This window comes from Macaca thibetana, chromosome 3 (genome assembly GCF_024542745.1).
Source record: "Macaca thibetana thibetana isolate TM-01 chromosome 3, ASM2454274v1, whole genome shotgun sequence".
NCBI lineage: Eukaryota > Metazoa > Chordata > Mammalia > Primates > Cercopithecidae > Macaca > Macaca thibetana.
The window spans coordinates 132736850-132755074 of record NC_065580.1 but is presented as its reverse complement, the minus strand read 5'-3'; the positions used below and the strand labels follow the sequence as shown (position 1 = coordinate 132755074).

The 18225-nt window shown below is 42.2% G+C and overlaps 1 protein-coding gene across 7 annotated transcripts in view; it reads left to right on the top strand.

Annotated features, from left to right (window-relative positions):
- The window catches only part of AUTS2 (activator of transcription and developmental regulator AUTS2), a 1206807-nt gene that overhangs the window by 829864 nt on the left and 358718 nt on the right, over positions 1–18225 (top strand). For all 7 annotated transcript variants that reach the window (XM_050783556.1, XM_050783558.1, XM_050783557.1 and 4 more), the window contains one exon: positions 15881–15910. In XM_050783556.1, coding sequence (XP_050639513.1) covers positions 15881–15910 — 30 coding nt within the window. The remainder of the gene's footprint in view (positions 1–15880; positions 15911–18225) is intronic.

Below are 18225 nucleotides of genomic sequence, written 5' to 3'. Positions count from 1 at the left end.
AGAGAAATATATCTCTTTTTAATCTGCATTTCTTTGATTACTAGTGAGGTGGAGCATTTTTTTCACACGTTTATTAGCCATTTATATTTCCCCTTCCGTGAATTGACCTCTTTGCTTTTGAAAGGAAGGATGAGTCTCCAAGGGCTAGCTAGAGAAAAGATGCTCCAGTGATAATTATCTCGGAGCCCTGGGGCGAGGAGTTGCAGGGGAGAGAATTCAGGGTCTCCTGGGGCTAGGAGGAGGCTACCAAGTGAGCTGCTTTCTACACCAGAGCAAGGCTTTCTACACAGTCAGGCTGAAATCAGTATTTGTTCTCTACCTTTGTATTTGTTCTGTTAAGAAATATTTTGGATTTTTTTAGTGGGATTCTTCACATTCTACTCAAGCCAGTGCTTATAATTCTTTCAGGGCAGACAACGAGCATGCCTATTCGGTTTGGGTTTTTTTGCTCTGAGAGTCCCATTGGTTTACAGTGAAGTTGCTGTAGATCTTGCCTGAGTCTTTTATGATCCCTGCCATCCAGCCAGGAGCTGTGACTGCTCTGTAACCTTCTTAGATTTAAATCTGTTGCTCGTGTTCTCCTCATAGTGTTACAGAGCAGCAGAGCCCATCCATACTGATGTCTTAATACGATTCTCTCCTTCTTGGATTTATAGGGTAAAATAAACCCTCTGCCATAGAAGTGCTTATTGATTACTGAAGTACATAATAAAGCCTAAGAATAAAGTAAGACCAGGTAATCGGTTCTGTTCCTGGGGGATGACAATAAACTCTGGCCGAGGCAGCCTCTGAAGGTTGCCTTTTACCTTGGAGCTAGGAGGCTCCTTTTTAATTAGTTGTCAAAATAGTAAGCAGCGACTGATAGAAACCAGACAAAAAGAGTACATACTGTTTGGTTTCATTTATATAAAATGTTAGAAAATACCTACTCATCTATAGTGACGGAAGGCACATCAGTGATATGGGGAGGGAGCCGAGAGAGGGATAGAAGCTTTGGGGAGGGATGGATGGGTTCACTGTCTTGATTGTGGTGATGGCTTCACAGGTGTGTACACATATATGAAAAGCTATCAAATTGTGCATTTTAAATATGTGCCTTTTACCAATGTCAGTTATATCTCAATAAAGCCACAAAAAAATAGTGAACAGTATCCCATAAAGAGACAGTTCATGGCTCACTCTGTGCTAGAAAAATTTTCTCTTTTCTTAGGAAGCTACATTTTGATGAACATTTAGGAGGAATTACGAGACTACATTTCACCTTCACCTTTAGCTAAACAGGGGTTTTAGAAGACTGAAAGATGCCACCGAAAATTTTTTAAAAGGCATTAGAAGGTAGGACAGCCCTTTTTCTTCATTCGTTTTTCTTCCCCACATCTGAACCTTAAAGGTACTTTTAACGTAACTTTTTACTAAAACAAAAAAAGGTATTTAGAAAATACTATTAATTCTTTGCTCTCACCACCCCCCACCCTTCTGCCATTACATTTCCCCCACCCAGAAAAGAGATTCTACAGTGCAGAAGTAAAAACTACTCCAAAATGTTGGCAGTCTAAAAGCGGACAGGCATTTTCAACACAAAGAGATGTTTGTTTTCCTTGCATTTTAACTCTTAATTTTTGACACAGTGGGGAACTCCAGCATGGCTGCCATTTAAAATGTAACAATGCCATGCAGCTCTGATTGCCTCTGTCACAGGGGTGTTGTGACTGAAGGCCAGGAGACAAAGCAAATGAGGCCAGAGACAGTGCCTGCTGCTGAGGTGCTGGTCCATTTCTCTACCCGCATTTGAATTTGTCTTTTCTCTGACTAACTGCTTTTTTGCCCTGATGAGGAGTCACTCAGGGAGACTGAAGCTGGAATTTGTACAACCTCTTTCAGTCCCCTTGATTTTAATCAGAAATACACAATTATTCTTTTCCTCCAAATAGAGAAACTCAATCCCCATTTTAAATTCAATTATTGTAATTGCAGCATTCAGAAAAATAGCACATTCATTTTCTAATAAGAGATTGTGGATACCAAATTACTGCATATAGTATGTCAAAACAGGAAACTTGAGACTGGCAAACCAGTGGGTGTTTTTATCTTGGCAATTTGTATTTTCTTGCAGACAATTTATAGTAATCCTACCCTTCCTTGTTTATGATCTAGAAGACTAGGTTTTCAAGCCATCCTAAAATGAAGACTGTTGTTTTTGGGTACCGTTTAATTGAAAATCTCTGTTATGAGTATGAGGAATTCTACAAAGGGCAAAAGTGAAGGCAGATACCCAATAAAGAGAAGAAAAAGGAATCACTTTAGGATCCTATGTGATGGGAGCCTAAGATGTCTTTGGATCTTCTTGAACCATTCTCATTATCTCAAGCCCTATTTATATTCCTTTAGCCAAGCTTCTCAATATCTTGCATTTGTAAAAAAAAAAAGGAAATCTGGTTAGTGAGAAGTTGATAATGTGACCATTATGTCTTAGCAATATGAGAGCACCACTGTCCCTCTTCCTGCTCAATTCCAGTTGCTCTAGTTGGCTTGAAGTGACTCAAATGTGAAAATAAATATAGTTTTTTATTTTTAGTTTCCTGATTTTCATAAAAGAGTAACCTTAGGATCTGATTTCTCCAAGTACATGCTATTATTTTCTTAGGATTTACTGTCACCTCAAAATTATATCCATGTCAGCCGGGCATGGTGGGTCATGCCTGTAATCCCAGCACTTTGGGAGGCTGAGGTGGGTGGATCTTCTGAGGTCAGGAGTTTGAGACCAGCCTGGCCAACCTAGTGAAACCCTGTCTGTACTAAAAATACAAAACATTAGCGCATGCCTATAGTCCCAACTACGGGAGGCTGAGGCAGGTGAATCGCTTGAACCCAGGAGGTGGAAGTTGCAGTGAGCCAAGATCGCGCCACTGTGCTCCAGCCTGGGCAATAGAGTGAGACTCTGTCTCAGGAAAAAAAAAAATTACACCCATCTTTTTCACAGACACATTCAGACACCTACCACACTTTCAGATCTTTTAGTGTTCATGCCGCCAACCACTGTCTCTTGATCTCTTCACTTAGACACTTCCCATGCTACAGTAGCTAAAGGTATTTTGCTACTGTAATGTATTAATTCTTTCACATATACTTATTGAGCACCTTCTAGATACCAGCTTCAGGTGGAGCAAGATATGAGCAAACTCTGAGATACTGTCAAGGAAACTAGCCAACAGTGTTGGAGGTGCTAGAAACCAACAGCTAAGGTACAGCCAGAGAAGTCAGAGCTCTGGAGAGCTTCCATATGGAAGACAGAACAGTCATTTCCATGTGTCCTGAAAGGGTGGTGGTTTGTTGGACCCTTGAGTGCCTGCTAAGTGCCAGGTACTTTAGTTATATTCTCTCAGCGAATCCCCATTTTTGCAGTTACCTCTGGGAATTTTTCTCTCTTGTCAAGATTACTCTCTTGGTTGATTTTGGTAAATCAGTCCTTAAATCAATCTCGAATATAAATAATCTCTGTGAGTACAGCTCTCCAAAGTATCTCCTAATTCTGATTGGTCAGAACCACTAGACAAAGTATAAAGTATCTAACTTCCTACTTGCACCACTAATCACCTGGTGTTTTTGTTATCCTTTCTGTCTATCTGTGTATTTGTTTATTTTTCCAACCTAACTTTGAACGTTTTAATAATGTCAGAGCCCATATGCACTATGCACAGCATAACTTACAAATTTAAACTCCAAATCTTGTATCTGTGTGTTTTACTTCAGTCCCTGTACACAGGTTACTATTTGAAGAATAAGTCCAAGCTACATCCATCCCAAAAAACCATTCAAGAACCTAAAGGAACACTTCAAAATTTCAGCTCTAAAGTGTCTTGCTTTTTTGGTTTTTTATCAGTGAAATAAAACTATTATTTACCTGGAAGATTCTTCTTGTTGCTCACTTCGTTGAGAGGGAATGGTGGTTTCTGGTTTTGTTTGTTTGGGTTGTTGTTACTGTTTTTGTATAGCATAGTATTGAGTCTTTAAACACGTCCTGAGCACCTCCTTGCAGAATATGACTTCCCCTCTGGCAATAAAATGGTACAAAAGTTCAACCCAACATTTAAATAATTAGTAAGTTACCCTGTTGTTGTGTGTGATATAACATATCTTTCATGGAAATAACTGGAAAAATGAAACTATTGGTATGTCTTTCTGGCTGCTTTCACATACCTGTACTCATTTAATTCTCACAAAAATCCTGTGGGGTGTGTCTCATCGCCATTCACTGGTTAAGAAAGTTAGACTCCGAGAATTAAGTTCGTTTCCAAACACGGCATGATTATTAAGTGAAGGGGTCAGAATTTGAACCTACGTCAGCCTCAGACTGAATGAGCACTTTCTGTGAGCCAGAGACTGTGCTCAGTCCCTCTTAAAGGAGAGCTGTCTTCCCTGGAGTAGAAATATGGCTGACTAGCTGCATTCACTGCTGCTTGTAGGCACTGCAATCGCTTTTCAGTTTCAGCTTGCCTCTGTACTTCGCCAAGCAATCAATCAGGAAAATATTTTGAAGTAGTTTCTTTGTATATCCTGAGAGAGAGAGTGAGATGGTACGTTATACTGGCTAAGAACATGAACTTTGAAGGACATAACTGGGTTCAAGTACCATCTTTGTCATTGGAAGGCTTACTTATCTTCTCATCTCTAAAATGGAAGGATGGTAATATAATACTTCCTTCTAGAGCTGTTGTCAGGATTCTTTGTGTTTTGTTTGTTTGTTTCTTTGTTTTGGACAGGGTCTCCCCCTGTCACCCAGGCTAGAGCACAATGACATGATCACAGCTCACTGCAGCCTTGACCTTCTGGGCTCAAGCAGTCCACCCACCTCAGCCTTCCGGGTAGCTGGGACCACAGGCATGCATGACCATACCTGCTAATTTTAAAATTTTTTTGCAGAGACAGGGGTCTCACTATGTTGCCCAGGCTGGTCTTGAACTTCTGGGCTCAAGCGATCATCCTGCCTCACTCTTCCAAAGTGCTGGGATAACAGGTATGAGGCATCATGCCTGGCCTCAGGATTCTTTTTTAATGAATGCCAGCTGTTGGCTGGCATTTCTAGAGGAAAACATGCTCTGCAGTTGTTCCTGTGGAGGAACCCTGAAAGATGTAAAATGCACTTCAACAACCAGACTTTTCCAAAATAGAGAGCTCAGGGCTGCCCCGCCATCGTGGACACCCCATCTCTCCTTTAGCTTGAGATGGACATTGACCCTTTGGCTGGGAATTGAGTCATGTAGGTGATACTTAGCATGGAAAGCCGTAGCTACATTCAGTGTCTCACAACCTTAGTGGTGGAAGAAAGAATGGTTGCAGCAGCTTCATTACCTGGGGAAAAAGAACTTGGAATTCCAAGCACTTTAAGAAAGATGCTTTTACTTTGAGTGTTGGAGAAAATAGAACAATTACCTATTGAAGACAAAGTGAATGAAAAGACACCTCTGTTCATACTACACTGATCACGTAATCTATCCAGATTCATTCTGCCTTCCTTAAGGTGATTCAAGCCTGCTGGCTGCGCCTTTCCTTCCCCAGGATACATAGGGCATACAGTGATCACCTGAGATTCCCAGCTAGACTCAGACATTTCCTACTCCAAGAGGAGATTCCTCAAAGGGCTAGAGCACCACAGGCAGCATCAGATAATGTGGAATGAGTGGAAGGAGGGAGGGAAGAGGAATCCATAAATCATCCAATTGTTGCTGAGCATCTTGAGGGCCCTCAAGAATGCACTAGACCCTGTGATGATTCCAGGGACAACCAGCCTGCACTTTCTGAGCTACTCACTGCCTGCCTGGGGAGCAAGACCTGTATATGTGAAATCAGTGAAGAATTTATGCAAGACGTATGTGAAATCAGTGAAGAATTCTGTTCTATCTAGACTAGAGCCAGGTAGATTTCCAACACCTGGCTCACGTATGCTTTTTTGAAAAAAGGTATTTAGTCTTACTGAAGGAATGGATGGATGGATGGATGGGTGGGTGGATGGATGGTTTCTAACATCTATTGATTGCTTCAGATGTATCAGGCACTGTTCTAGACATTTTTATGTTTATTACATATGTACTTAAACAAATTATACATTTATTAACTCAATTTATGTTCTTAGCAACACTATGAGATACATACTGTCAGTAGCCACATTTAATAGATGAAGAAACTGAAGCACAGAGAGGTTAAGTTCCTGACTAGAAGTTTCAGATGATATACAGTACAGGCAGGCTTTGCACCCTGGCAGTCTGGCTGCGTAGTTATATATGAAGGAGAATGGTGTAGTCTCTTCAAAAACTGTTGGCATCTTGGTTCACACTGAAAGCTACCAGGCTTTGTTATCTGCTCCTCTGGCTTTGGCTTCCTGAGTCTTAAGCACCCTCCTCTTTTCTAGAACATAGACCAGCTTGAACCAACCCTCTGTGATTCCGCCCCGCCTCTCCCCTGGCCCCGCCAGGCCTCTCATTTGTAGTTTCTCTTACCGAGCACATTTCTAAACGAGGACGGTTGCTCTGCTTTAAGGACATACAAATGGCTTGCCCTCACCTGTCAAGCATGATCCTTGTATTTTACCAGGCCCATTATGAACGCAATCTTTCTGTCGAAAATTTGCATACCTCCTTTCTTGAAAAGTAATGACAGCAATTTCTTTCCCTCCGCTCACTTTCTGAGTGTCTCATTTAACGGCACCTGTGAAACCGACAGGCACAGAGATGAGAAGTGAAAGAGAGCAGTTGATTAAATCATCATCAAGTCGGGCCTCAGAAAGTCAATTCTGCTTGCCGTCTGCAATGATATCCTTTTATCTTAAAGTAATGAGCTATGGCACTTTTGCATCGGGTAATGCGATAAGTTCTATTAGCATGTTCCATTTGCCTCACAAGCAAGGGCAAGTCATTTTAGCTAGCTCATATCACTGCAATCAAAGCAATTGGCTTCCCAGGCAGAGAAGAAAGGGAAAAGGCTCAGGGTGATTTCTATGGATCACAACACAGCGGAAAAAATAGACTCTTGTATTATTTTAACCCATAACATACTTTTCCTTTTTACTCATCGTCAAATTTGGGTTTTATTAGCTTACACGGGACTCCAAAAAGAACCCAGCATTAGATGAAGCAAACCTGGGGGTAGGGGCTCAGGCCCCATCCAGAGCAACAAGAAACTATATATGGGAAGAGAAAATTGCCCCATTACGTAGGGGTCACAAATAGAATTCTGCTAAAGAACACAGGCAGAGATGTCTTTCTGATAGTAACACTGTAGTCTCATAATAAACTCTTGCTTCACACCATCTTCAAAGTCATTTGTAATAGGTCCCCAGGCAAGTACGGATTAATGCTATTGATGACTTAGAATCAGTAAATCAATGACAGAGAAGCAAAGGATCTGTTGCTTAAGCTTAAAAGAGATCATTTACAAATCACTGGGCCCCAGACTGTCAGTTTTACCTTTGGACAAGAGACTTATTTTTCTGAATTTGGCAACCGCTGAGGTTTGTGGACTCTGGGTTTTAAGTAAATTTCATCTTTGGGGTTTATGTATATTTATACTTGGCAAAATGTGACTTCCTTTCTTAGGGGAAAAGAAGCTGAACTCCCCAAAGATTTGTGAAATATTCACTTCCAACCCCAATTCTAATAAAGCCAACAATACTTTAATGATCTGTGGAAATTTACAGCATACAGATTGATTTATGAAAGATACCTGGATTTCAAAGTGACAAAAAGGAAAAATATATATTAGAATTTAATTTGTGAGCAAATTTAGGCCGGGCATGGTGGCTCACGCCTGTAATCCCAGCACTTTGGGAGGCCGAGGCGGGCGGATCACGAGGTCAGGAGATCGAGACCATCCTGGCTAACATGGTGAAACCCCATCTCTACTAAAAATGCACCAGGCGTGGCGGCGGGCGCCTGTAGTCCCAGCTACTCAGGAGGCTGAGGCAGGAGAATGGTGTGAACCCGGGAGGCGGAGCTTGCAGTGAGCCGAGATTGCACCACTGCACTCCGGCCTGGGCGACTGAGCGAGACTCCGCCTCAAAAAAAAAAAAAACTTCAAGTTTGGACAACCTGATTTCTGTCAATATATTTGCACTTCTAATGGGTGGTAGAATGAACCTAGCACATAGTAGTTACATGAAAGTTGTTGGTTGAAAGTGTGTGATTATCTGAGACACTGGAGGGGGAATAAGAAGTATTCCCTTAGCCCCCTCAGATCACACTGGTTATTTGAGCTCTGGCCAGTTCAAACTGAGAACTTGCCAAAATGTCAGATTCTGAGAACTCCCCCATGCAGGAATGCTGGGTTATCAGTACCAAATTCCAGAGGCTTCTGAGAGTTGATTCTCTGTTGTATCTCCTGAACAGCTGAAGACTGGTGGACCTCATATTATTTTAAAATGGGCTCATTAGGTGATTGCCAAAAGCTTTATTCTTGTAAACTGTTGTTTGCAACATGAATCTTTTAATTAGGCTTTCATTTTATCTGAACTATTTTATTTGATCAGGCATAGTTACTGTTAAGATAGAGGGGAGGAGTCAATGGCATTCTTTTACAGTCAGTAAGAAGACGGTCTGAGTAAGAACATTTTCAGAATTAAAAATTTAAAAATTTCTAGGGCCCCAGTAGCTTTAAATTTCACTTAGTCCAAAACCAATATGAGAGCAATGTAAACAATGTGAAAATAGGGCTTTGTGGATTGATGAAAAACAGGCAGCATCAGAGCTGCCATGTGTGGCACAAAATGGCGGCCCATTTTTACATGAGCAAAGGACTGGGCAGCTGGGCAGGGGATGGTAAACATGTTTTTAGTCACCATGCTGCTATCTTACTTCTTTAAATAAGAAAATAAGTGTCATGTTTTCTGCAGGTGGCTTCTTGTGAAATTGCTTTTAGGTGAGGGATGTCTTTAAGGTCTTAGATAAACCGCCGGCCCCAAAGGGGAATCAATTTGTTTTGTCACTGGCAAAGTTAAATTATACTTGATGTTAGATATTGTAGTTTACAAGTTGGGGTTCTCCCTCATTTTCCTCTCATTTCCTTTAGGCAGAAACAAGAATGAAATAACTTTGTTCAGCAGTGGTATTCAGCCCTGACATCTTTGGTGGCAATGATAAATGGATTTGAGATACAAAATAACTGTTCCAGCAAGGTCCATTGAGCAGAATAGAGAGCAACGCCCTCCTCAATGTCATTGTATGTGATATATTCAATGATTGCCACTCTCTGCTTAAGAATGCATTCCATCACAAGGTACCTAGAATTCCATCTTGTTCCTACATTCTGAATGAGACAGAGAGATGTCACAGATCTTGACTCATTTCAATTTGGACTGGAGTCTTAAAACACAGATACTGAGATTCCCAAATGAAAGTGAAAAATATTTGCTTTTGAAGAAGTGTAATAAAGTCATAATCACATCTTTTCTGAGCCTTTTAATGGAAGACATTTTCTTCTGGGCCCCAACTCTAGGCTCTGCTAACAATTTTAACCTCCCTCAGTGTGTTCACACATATATCTCTTTGCATTAAGCAATCATATTAGTGTTTCCTGTACTTTCTCTTTGGAATCACCTGCCTTTTAAATCATACTTTGCTTATGCTGCATGGAATCAACCACAGTTTGAACAATACTCAAGAAGAATGAGATTGACTTATTAGTATAATTGAGCACCTATTATGTCCCAAGGCCTAGAGGTACAAAGATAAGCAAGGCACTGTCCTTACATGGAGCTCATTCTCTGGTAGGAAAGACTATTGTGGCAAACAACTGCAGTACAGTTTTGTAAGGGATGGAGACAGAAGCAGTTAAGTCTTTCTGGAAAAGTATTGGAAGATTCAAAAAAGGAACTATGTTTCGAAGGTGAATGTCAGGCTTTTAGGTAGAAACTTGGAGGAATAGAATTCCCAGTAGAGGGAATTGTTAAAGGCAGACAACTGATGGCATGATTGAGTGCGAGTGGGTGTGGTTGGAGCAAGGTATGTTAGGATAGTGCCACACAATGCGAGGATGCCAACCAGGGCCAGGCCACAAGCTGTTTGCAACCAACCTGCTGTGAGATTAGTATGGGCAGTCAAGAGTAAGCATTGGGAAACTTTTAGAGTAATTCAGTAGCATAATTTTGTGTTTCATAAATCTAATAATTTTTTAAAATGTATTTCATATATATTTGTTTTTCTTTTTCATTTTTCAAGAATTTGACTTTTTATTATGTTTTACAAAAGTAATTGTCATAACATATTAGAAATTAAGGAAAGCAAAACAAAAACAAATGGCTCTTCACCGCAGAAAGCTTAAGAAGCATTGTGTTGAGAGAATGGTTGGGATTTGGGAGTTGAGGGGGATTAGAAACAGAATATGAAGGGTCTTCATAGGCCTTGTGAAGCATCTGCATCAAATAGAAATTTAGGAAATCCACTCTGGTCAATAAGGACTTGGATTAGAAAAGGAAGAGAGCATAGACCTTGGAAAGCAGTCATTATCCTTTTGTAATGACAAAATAAAACCCTGAACTAAAGCAGTAGCCATGGCCACAGGGATGGAGAGTTAGAAAGTAGAATCAATAATGTGGGGTGAGAGGAAGATAAGTCTGCTCAAGGATAGAGTCAAGGATAAGACTCTTCACTTACACAGTTGAGTGATTGCTTGGTGATGCTATTACCAAGGGCAACGTGGGAGAGGGGCAGTTTCAGGTGAGCAAAGATGTTGAGTCCAGATTTAGATGGATACTTGAGTCTGAGGCATTCGCCGCACTTCAAGAGGGGGCACATACCCAACAGAAGTTTAATAATAGTTAACATTTATCATCTTTACATACTTGGTACCGTGCACTAAGTTGTTTACATGTATTAACGCATTCTCCTCTTCTAGCCATATTTTACAGACAAGTAAACTAAGGCCCAGAGAGTTTAAATAACTTTTCCAAAGTTACACATCTGGCAAATGTGGGCATAGAGATTTTTGAGTTTCAGCATATACATGGTAGAAGGGACCAAGGGAATCTTTAAGGACTCCCTTGAAAGTCACATAGAAACAATAGAACTCCAGATGCAACTCTGGGGAGACAGTGACATTAAAGAATATGCAGAAAAGGAAGGGCCTTGAAAAGAGAGTCACAAACAGCAATATTGGTGAATGGGTGCAAAGGGAAAAATTCTAGGATGTGCAATTGAAACAATCTAAATACCCAGCACTGGGGAATATTTTTATTAGATTATGTTACAATCCACACAGCAGATTGCAGTGTCACTATTTTTTAAAGTGATGTTGCAGGACAAATTTTACTGATTAAACTAAAATATTTGACGTGTTATGTGAAAACCAACGCAGGTTCCAAAATGGTAGGAATTCATTTTTATTTCTTAAAATGTATGTTTGAAAGATGAGGGGGATTATATCCTTAAGGCTGGAAAGACTTACACAAATGTATTAAGTGTTTACCTAAGAATTGTAGATTTATGGGTAATTTTTTTAAAAATGTATCCAGTAAATATTTTTTTTTTATTTTTTGTTTCTTTGCTTGTTTGTGAGATGGAGTCTTGCTCTGTTGCCCAGGGTGGAATGCAGTGGCGCGATCTTGGCTCACTGCAACCTCCGTCTCCCAGGTTCAAGCGATTCTCCTGACTCAGCCTCCTGAGTAGCTGGGATTACAGGCGCATGCCACCACGCCTGGCTAATTTTTGTATTTTTAGTAGAGATGGCATTTCACCGTGTTGGTCAGGCTGGTCTCGAACTCCTGACCTCATGATCCACCCACCTCAGCCTCCCAAAGTGCTGGGATTACAGGCGTGAGCCCCATTGCCCAGCCATAAATCTGTATTTTCAAAAGGAGAAAGACTGGGTGGGTTGGTTGGTTGGTTGTTTAAGAGTTAAGACCTGTCTGGGAAAGGAAGACTGTGCCTCCAGCAGTTCACTTTTGATTCATGAAACCAGGGGAGGAGACGGTGAAGATGGAGTTGAGCGGTTGCAGTATTGGGATGGCTGGAGGGACTCAGGTTTAGGAACTAGTCCCTTCCTAACGGTGCATTTGAGGCCTGTGGCCTGGCGCGCACACCTCTTCTTTCTCTCCTTTTGTCTGTGATGGTTCAGGTCATGTCTTTGTCTGAAGGCCGGGTGACCGGGAATTCTTACCTGTCATTGCTCTAAGACCTGGTTGTTCCTTTTTGTCTCTTTTCATTTCTTGCTTTTAAAATGGAGGAAATATTTTTAGCTTTTCAAGCGGGCTTTGAAATCTTGTCATGGAGAGTACTCCATCACCTCAAGCTGGTAGTTAGTGTGCAACCTGTTTGCTAATAAACCAAAGCAGGACCCCTATGTCAAAATGCTTAAAATGGTCAAATCTGCTGGGACCCCGTCTCTGCATCTGACATGCCTTTTCCATTTCCCAGCCTCATGCAGAACATAAACCTGCATCAGGAGGTGGCTCAATGTGAACTCTTATAAATTGGAGTGGGTATCTAGGGATCGAGGAGCAGACAATTCTTCTTTTAACCTTTGAAGACCAAGAATCATTTGGCCAAAAAAATCCACAGTGTGTTGAACTTAGGGTGTGAAAGCTGTACAGTGTATTAAATGTGAATTTGAGGCCATGAATTCTACCCACACTGACTCTATAAAACAGCCTCCCTTTTTCATAAAGCAGGCCCATAAACCGCTGCCAGTGAAGCAGAAAGACTCCTTAGGACTGTGGCTCGCTTTCCGTCTGGGGTTGTCAACAAACCCCCTTTATGAGTGGAATAGACCTCTTGTATGTGTCGAGCTTCTGGCTTTTTACAGAGTGTGTTAGGAGCCAGGCAAGGCAAACGTTAGGCGCTGTTTGCTGAGTGCATTTATTGCCTTTGCATAATTTATGAGCTGGAGGGGTTGACCATCATTCGTCTCTGCCAGGGGCTGGCACTCGAGGCTCCAGAGAGTGGAGCTGTAAATTGGATGGTGCGCTCCTGCTGAGCTCACGGCGAAGTCCTCGGGTCAGTATGGGAATTTAATACCAGAAATGGAACTGTTTTCTCAGCACACCATGTGGACCCCAGTGCAGCAGAGACTGTTTTGGCAGACTCCACGACTGGCCTTGTCGAGGAGCTGTCACTCACCCGGCATGTTGTGTGGGGAGCCTGAGCATTTTTAATCGGCTTGGCATCCGTGCTGCTTCCATAATGGATACCAGTAGGTCTCGGTTCTTCACCATATGCTTAACTCTGGAGACAAGGTGCTTCTGGGTAGATCAGTAATTACTTGATGCAGAATTAAGTGGACCTTGAAATTAGAACTGGACTGTTGGAAAGCAGGAAGCTTAACACTTTGATAGAAATAACCATTCCCAGGGACATACTGCCGTTAGGATATGGGGCACAGTGGTGGTTCTTTCCCAACTACCCCACTCCTCCTCCTCCCTGCACACCAGATCCTTGGGGAGGTGGGCAAATGCCATGCCACAGCCTTCAGCTGTCATTGATTACCTCACAAGGAGCGCTATGAACATCTGGGAACATAAGCCTGCCTGGCAAAATAGTCTTCTGCCTTCCACACCCCTCCTGAATTGTGCATTGTCACTCTTGAAAGTGTGCCCGGGTCTTAGGAACCTCACAGAGGGCTTAATTAAAGGCAATGGAGAGATCACACAATCAGGACACTATTGTTCCTCATCCACCTGCGGTTCTAGGGCTTCAAAGTCTTCATCTCTTCCCATTTCTTTCTCAGCTCATTTGACTTATTGTAATAAAGAAACTACTCATCAGGTCAAAGAATGTAAATGTAGACAGTCTGAGGTTGGAAGCTGGGTTGGAAATGATGCATTGGACTTGGTTAAATCCCTGTCACTGAATATCTGACTAACTTGTGGCACTGAGGAGCCAATGGGAGAAGTAGAAAATGTTCTAATCCTCCAGCCTATAAGATTGTGATATAAGTTCCTAAATGCTTTTTGTACAGAGTGCTTAGTCTGAAAAGAATAAGTAGTCCCCAGGTTGTCTCATAATAGCAAGAAGTCCATTTAGATGGGTGTTCTGTTACTTCCCATTAAAAGCTCTCTAATAGGAGCTTAAACAATAAGGTAACTTAGTGTTTTCTGAATAAAAGTCCTGAGGCAGGCTGCTCTGAGATGGATTCAGTGGTCCAATTCTGTCAGGCTTTTTTCCCTTGGTCCCACTCTGTTGTTTTTGTACTGAGTCTCTTTGCCTCATTTTTGCAAGATGGCTGCTACATATCCAGACATCATGTTCTTACACACTCATGTTCAAAGGCCAGAGGCAGGTGGTTCCTTCTTTTCTTTGTTTACTGGGGAGACAAAATTGTTTCTAGAGCCCTCATCAGATTTCAGAATCTCATTGGCCAAAGATGGGTCTTCAGTGAGCGACTACAATGCCCAGAGGTTTACCTCTTTTCCTACCTTTAGCTGCAAGAAAAATCGGGAAAGAAAGTACCTGGCATTTTTAACCTCAGAGTGTCAGGAGAAGGTACAGACTAGGGAGAAGGGAGTTGTGATTGGCTGTGGGGATCTAGCCAGCAGTGGCCACCTACGAGCAAATTTATTTCCTGTTTCTGTTCAAAGCTGTACCAACTCACATGTCCAGGTGGCCACACTAAAAAACCTTGGCATCATCCTAGATGCATCTCTGTTACTTGCTTCCCATATACATGTGTTATCAAATCCTGTTGGTTCTACCTTCAGAATTGCTCTGCCATCTGCTTCTCCCTTCCTAAACCATGGCACCACCCTGGGTTAGACAGTGGAATGGCTGCCAAACTGCTCTCCCTGTGACCTGTTTTTTCCCCACTGTGCACTCTCTCCATGGTCCCACAGAAAGTCATCCTCATGGAAGCAGCTCTGATCATGCCACACCCCTGCTAGTGTCTGTATCCCAGCTTCATGTCTTACTGCTAAACGGAAGGCTCTTTGAGAGCCAGGCCTGTATCTCAGGTGAATTTCAGTCTAGTTTAGCAGTTCCTTATCAAGGGCTATTGAGTGAATGAATGGATATATTTATCTGCTGAGCTTTACTCTAACGAAACACATCCCCCAGTTTTTCATTGAATATTGAATTAGCAAAACACTTCATTTTTTTTAGGTTATGTTCTTTTTTCCTTTGCTTATCGCGAGGAACCCAAAGATTGGGGTCAATTATTAATTATCACTCTGCTTATCCCAAACCAACTAAATGGTTGGAATTTGGGATCTGTTGATATGATCTGAGTCTATGGCCCTAAAGCATATTTGTTTGCCCATATTTTTTATTTACTACCCTGACCTCTTGTCTTCGGCATACTTTTTATAGGGAGTGTTCCTTCTATTCTCTAGGCCTCTAAACTGGAAAAGGCAGCCATCAGAAGTGGTGAGCCTTGGCCATTATGTTCTGTTTCCTTCAAAGTTCAAATGAGCGACTACGATGCCCAGAGGTTTACCTCTTTTCCTGTAGAAAAGCACCGGGAGAGATACAGCCGTTCACATTAGCTGAAGATAGAATGTCTTCGTTAAGAAATTGATTTTGCTCTGAATTTCATTGAACAATCTTGATTCACCTTAATCCTGTGGCTGACTCCTAGAGGGGCATCGCCTCTACCCTGCTGTGGTGGGAGGGAAGCACTCACTTGTATGATTGAGCACCTTGCTGGACTGACCTGAGGAAGAGCCACAGAGTACAGGCATCAGATGAAATGAACAAAACACCTTTTTTGCATCTGGATAGCATTTTGTTTCGGATGCTGTTTACTAGCACTTGAGCTCAAGAAACTCTTTCTTTCCAAGAAGACAACATTTTTTATTTCCTTTACTTATCTTGCACTTTTTTTGTAAGAGGGTTGGGGGATGAGGCATCAAAAGCAAAAACATACTCAGTTCTTACACTAACCCTTATTCTCTTGTCTTCATTTTCAGTGTGACAGTGACAGTGACCAGGAAGAGAAGGTAAGATGCCCCCCCCCGCATTGTGGGCACAGCACATAACAGACTGTGAACACCAGAGTCCTCCCACACACAGCTACAGGGTGGGATGCCAGCTTCATGTTGACAGGACCTTTTCTCTTTAGGAAAGATGGGCATAATTCACACGGTGACATTTCCTATGCTATGACACGTTTAATTTGTCAGATCTACTTTTTTTTTTTAAACAAGACCTTTAATATTGCATATATGTGACACTGAGTTTTTACTTTATGGAAGATGACTCATAGACCCAAAAACATTTTAAAAGATAAAATTATTTATTTTAATAACCGTCTGATTTTTTAAAATCCATGATGAGAACATTAAACTTGCTAGTATGCATTTATAATGTCATTTCTGCATTTATTTTACTGACCCATATGCTTTTCTGTACCTATTGGCCTTCTTGATAGAAATGTTAATGGTATGTGTCTAGGAATCTCATCATGGGGTACGGGTGGGCAAGGGAGGTCCGATGGGAACTGCTGTCTTCCCATCAGGGCGGACAGCCAGGTAGGAGGACAGTTCTTCCAGCAGGTACATGCTCTGTTTCGAGGCTCATGGGCACCAGCCTCTGTGTATCCAGATCAACATGGATCAAGAAAAGGAACTCAGTTTCTGAGGTTCCAGAAGATTGGATCACAACCTGGTAAAGTGATCTTTCTGCTGCCTGAAGCAAAGGGATTATTTATCTGTTTGGTCTTTCCTTCTAGCTGTCCCAGTCCCCAACCAAATTTCCTTCCATTTATACTGCTGCTTTGTGTTATTTCGAGAAGAGTTACCTGAATATCATGGTTTCTGTATTACTTGGCTTCAAAAGGATGGACTCGGCCTCCCTTCCCCCGTTTCTGGATCTGTCCTGTGCCCTGTGCTTTGACTTTCACCTCCTACATGCTTGCGGATTTTATTCAGAATGCTGCGGTTAGTATTTAGTGGGATCTTTCCAACAAACCCAGAATTTTTCTCTCCTTCTCTGCTGCCAGCCTCCAAGAGAGATCTAAAGGCTCTTGTTCTATACTGTCGTTAATTTGAATTCAGCATATGTAGCCTGTTATAAAATGCGAGACATCATCATTTGAGCAGGTCAAGCATATTCAGATGAAGACAAATGGTGCTTATTTGATTTCCTTAAAATCAGGAAATGAAAAAAGTGCTCTCTGGAGAAATCATGTTCTGCCTGACTTGGATTGTAGACCAATGCATGTCCCCCAGATAAGAACAGGCTCTCGCCTTGAGGTTTTTATCTCTGAAGGACGGCCAGGACTGTCAGCTTGCTGACATGTGCATTATCCATGTCATTTTAAACAAAGTGACCTATGGAAGGGTGTGCTATGCTGTGACATGGTAATGGGCTGTTGGATGACAGCGAAAGTACACACTGGAAAGGGGGCTGTGGATTATTCTTTTGTTTAACTGACAAGTAGGAGCTTCCTTCCTCCAGCCCCCAGGAGCCTTAGCTCCTTGGAAGTAGCACCCCTGGTGTCTCAGGCAGCCAGTGTGTAGTGGGTGCCAGGAACATGTGCACAGCAGTAATGGTTCAGTGTTCAAGACATGGTCACTGGCCCCTCAACCCCTGAGGCCACATTCCCACATGGTGGGCATCACTGGTACCCAGGGAGGGACTGGTACCTTCTGGCCCTTCCAGATCTATCAGCAATGGTTGATCTCACTTTGTAAGCCTGTGCCACTTTTCCAAAAGGATAAATCTTATTCAGGGTTGTACCACCAAGCTGACATTCTTTCCTTAAAAGGAAATGTGGGGCCGGGTGTGGTGGCTCACGCCTGTGATCCCAGCACTTTGGGATGCGAAGGCGGGTGGATCACAAGGTGAGGAGATCAAGACCATCCTAGCTAACACAGTGAAACCCCATCTCTACTAAAAATACAAAAAATTATCCAGGCGTGGTGGCGGGCACCTGTAGTCCCAGCTACTTGGGAGGCTGAGGCAGGAGAATCGCTTGAATCTGGGAGGCAGAAGTTGCAGTGAGCAGAATTCGTGCCACTGCAGTCCAGCCTGGGTGACAGAGCGAGACTTCATCTCAAAAAAAAAAAAGGAAATGTGAATTCCAAAACCATCACCAGTCTTCAGCAGTGGTAGAAGGTGGTAAGGATGCCCAGGTTTGTATTCCTTGTAAATGTCTTCACCATTCCTTGTAAATGTCTCAACCTTGACACCCAGATCACCTGGGGAGCTACTACAAGTTCCAGTGCCAGGGCCTCATCCCAGGTCAATGACCTCGGAGCCTTTAGAGCTGTCTTGAACCATGGATCTTGATGATCACCTAACTCTGGTAATT